The sequence below is a fragment of the Eurypyga helias genome, unplaced genomic scaffold (genome assembly GCF_000690775.1).
Source record: "Eurypyga helias isolate BGI_N326 unplaced genomic scaffold, ASM69077v1 scaffold34508, whole genome shotgun sequence".
NCBI classification, from domain to species: domain Eukaryota; kingdom Metazoa; phylum Chordata; class Aves; order Eurypygiformes; family Eurypygidae; genus Eurypyga; species Eurypyga helias.
In genome coordinates, this window is record NW_010268151.1 from 1 (window position 1) to 3,562 (window position 3,562).

At 61.7% G+C, this 3,562-nt stretch overlaps 1 protein-coding gene across 1 annotated transcript in view; it reads left to right on the top strand.

Moving 5' to 3' along the window:
• Nucleotides 1–7: 7 nt before the first annotated feature.
• The window catches only part of LOC104514105 (carbohydrate-responsive element-binding protein-like), a gene marked incomplete at both ends in the record, with an annotated part of 5,510 nt that continues 1,955 nt past the window's right edge, over nucleotides 8–3,562 (top strand). Inside the window, 7 exons of the mRNA XM_010157660.1 lie at nucleotides 8–293; nucleotides 928–1,001; nucleotides 1,480–1,654; nucleotides 2,326–2,438; nucleotides 2,613–2,732; nucleotides 3,062–3,189; nucleotides 3,343–3,352. Of these exons, the coding sequence (XP_010155962.1) occupies nucleotides 8–293; nucleotides 928–1,001; nucleotides 1,480–1,654; nucleotides 2,326–2,438; nucleotides 2,613–2,732; nucleotides 3,062–3,189; nucleotides 3,343–3,352 (906 nt within the window). The remainder of the gene's footprint in view (nucleotides 294–927; nucleotides 1,002–1,479; nucleotides 1,655–2,325; nucleotides 2,439–2,612; nucleotides 2,733–3,061; nucleotides 3,190–3,342; nucleotides 3,353–3,562) is intronic.

Consider the following 3,562-nt stretch of genomic DNA (forward strand, 5'->3'; position numbering starts at 1 on the left):
TGCCCACCCTGCCTCTCTCCTCCCGGCGCCCTGCTTCACGCCCCACTCTCCAGGGCTGGGCTATGCCGCGGGTATGGTGCCCCCAGGGTACCCCAGCCCAGCCACTCCCCAGCTCCTGCCCCCCGGCCTACTGGACGATACCAGGTTTGCCCCCCCCAAGGGACTGCCCCAGGGCAGGGGCAGGCAGCCAAAGGCAAAGCCCGGGGGCACCAAGGTGAAGAGGCTGCCAGGACCCTCCACACTGCCCCCCCCGGCGGTGCCCAACCCCTGCCTGAGCCAGCTGCTGACCTCAGGTAACGGGGCTGGAGGGCTGTGGAGGGACTCAGGGGCAAGCCAGTGAGGGGAGGATGCTATGGGGAGGCGGAAGGGGGGACCTCACCTCCTCGGGGTTGGGATGCTGGGGATGCTGGGCAGGGTGCATGGCTGTCCCCACAGCAGAGCAGCCCCCAACGCAGCAATGAAGCTGTGCCTGGGGGAGACCTGCCAACTCCAGCAGCCCCGGGAGGATGATGGGGTATAGTCGACCCCAGGGTTTGGCCACGGGCACCACTGCAAAGTCCCCATGTCTCCAGCCTGATCTCCATGGCCCTCCACAGATGGGCTGAGGGGTCATCAGTGTTCTGCCCAGCCCACTGCCCATGCATGCAGTAGGACAGGCCCCACATAATTGTTGTGTCCAGCCCCATGCTGGGCTAGGGAGGGGCTGGGGGTCTTTGCCTGCATCAAGGCTCCCAAGGACACCCACACTGCAGGGAGCAAAGTCACCTCTCTCCAGGGGCTGCTTCACCCTTCCCGGGGGCAGATTGTCAGGGAATGGGCTGCAGCAATGCTGGTTCTGGGGGCTGGCTGTCCTGTAGGGCAGGAAAGGCCACTCGAGCCCCAGCACCCCCACATAGCAGCACCCTTCTGCTCCCTGCCCTCTTGCAGCCAAGCAGGAGCTGGCCCAGGATGCCCCATGCCCAATGGGTGCAGGACTCATGCCCTCATCCCCTGTCTCCCTGGTAAGCACTTGCCTACCCCCCTGCTTGGGAATTGTCCCCGCAGGTCAGGAAGTGCCTTCTCCTAGTTGCTGGGGCAGATGTGGAGCTGGTGGGGAGATGGGGCTCTGTGGGGTTATGTGGGGCATATATGGAGCTGGACAGGCATGGAGCATGTGGACTGGGTGCCAGGGTGCCAGGAGTCACCTGAGTGTTTTCTCCTGTAAAAGAAAAAGCGCAGAGGTGGGAAACAGCCCTCCCCACCCCCCCACCCCATCTTTCCTGGGGATACTGCCCTGGTGTGATGGGGCTGGGGCTGCCTCTGCAGATGGTGGGATGCTCCACGGGGATGGGGCTGCACGTCTACCTCCCTGGTCCCTCATGGGCATTCAACTGTCAATGCCCTGGCATCGACCAACCAAAGGGGAGGGTCTGGTCCCTGCCGTGTGTGGGGCACTGTCCCCCCGACCTGGCCCCACTTTCCTCTGCCTTCTCCCAGCAGCAGAGCACTGTCCCCGACGTCCCTGCTGCCTTCCTCCCCAGAATGGCCCAGCTGAGCCCAGGGCTGGCTCCTGGCTCCAGCTCGTCCCAAGCAGTGCCAGTGCCACTGGTGAGCACCCAGCCAGGGCCACTGCTGGTCCCCAAAGCAGAGCAGCTGTCCCCCATATCAGCTTGTGGTAAGTCTGGGGCATCCCAAGGAGCTCCACAGAACACTGTTTCCTGCAGGGATCTTGGACCAAATATTGTGGGAATGTTTCATTCCAGCTTCAATCCCAGCTATTTACATTTACACAGCTGAGCATGGATGACTTCTTTCCATGGGGAGGGCACACCCCCTCCACCTGCCTCCTTCTACAGGTGCAAAACCAAAAAAGACAAAAAGGAACAAAATGTCAGACCGTGGTTTTGAAAACCCAGAGTTTGGTTTTCAAACAGGAAGCACCCTGCTTTCACCCACAGAAACCAGAGCGGAGGCTGGAAACTGGGCTCTGGTGTCATTCCCAGTTTCAGTTTGGTGCTGCAGACTGCAGCCGTGCTGCCCTTGGGACTCTCTCCTGGTGATTTCCACCTCAAGAAATGCTGGGAATTTAAAACGTCACATCCCCAATGCTCCCATTTCTGAGCAGTTGTAAAATGAGCGAGATTTGGGATAAGACAAAGCATTATGATATGGGTGGATGTTGGACTGGAGCATCCCCATCAGCTGAGCAGATCGGCTGCCCCAGAGCCTGCAGCACTGCAGGCTGCTCCTCTCCACATCCCAGTGTGGGACCCTGCTGTCAGCCCATCACGAGGGGCTGCTGCTGCTGCCCTCTTTCTCCCCAGATCATCATCTTTCCTTTTCCAGGGAGTGACTGGCCCAAGCCCAGCCAGGATTCCCCAGGACCCACTATGAGGCTGGGCACTGGCATCTCCCTGCACCACCCCGTGTCCCGTCGGGGCAGGCCTGAGTCCAGCAAGGTATGTCAGGAGCAACTGCTGCCTTCCTATGGGGGCACTATCTCCATATGCACCCCCCTTTCCTGCTGCCCCCCAAACTCCCCCTTTCAAGCCTTGCTGCAAGCTTTGGGCCAGCCCACCCCCGATGGGGCAGGTGCCCACTGCCAGGAGGTGCCTGACAGTGCTGGCCCACAGATGGAGAGCCGCCGCATCATGCACATCTCTGCCGAGCAGAAGAGACGCTTCAACATCAAGCTGGGCTTTGACACGCTGCACAGCTTGGTGAGCACGCTGAGTGCCCAGCCCAGCATCAAGGTGAGCGCCCAGGGCTGCGTGGACCAGCCCTGGGTACACAGGGACACAGTGTGTCACCCAGGGACACTGCATCCCTGGTCTGCCCCCACGCACAAGGCTCCTGCCCTGCACACCAGCCCATGGGGCAGGAGGCTGCAAGCCCACTCCAGGCGCATGGAGACTCACGCAGTGCCGCTGTTCCGGGACAGTCTGGGCTCTGGAGCCTGTGGCAGAAGCCCCAGAGGCTCAGCAGCAGGAAACATGATACCTCGCGCCGCCAGCTCCGCTGCATGGAGTACTGGGTGTCCCACGCCCTGCTCACCTTGAGCTCTCACCCTGTGGCCCTGCAGGTCAGCAAGGCCACCACCCTGCAGAAGACAGCAGAGTACATCTGCAAGCTGCACCAGGAGCGGGCAGCTCTGCAGGATGAGGCACAGCGACTGCGGGAGCAGATCGAGGAGCTCAATGGCTCCATCAAGTAAGGGGGCATGGCTGGGGGAGGCGGGATGGAGCCACTGCCTGCATTGGGGTAACCAGGCAGGGCAAGTAGCAGCACCAGGGTGGCTAGCAGGATGCAGCAGGTATTCTGCACACCTCCCAGGACCTGCATTTGACTTTGTCCCCCTTTAAGGCCTGTTTTGGTGGGGGGGATGCTCTAAAGCCAGTGCTGTGTGGGACCAGAGCATGGACCCCTGCCCCACAGATGCCCGGGGAGGGGGACACTGCCTGTCCATCCCTGCTGAGAGCTGAGGTCCTGCCAGAGCCTCTCCCCATGGGGCGGCCCCCACAGCTCCCAGCTTCCTGAACCCATGGCACCCATGGCCATGGACCCATAGCACGGCTTCTGCCCC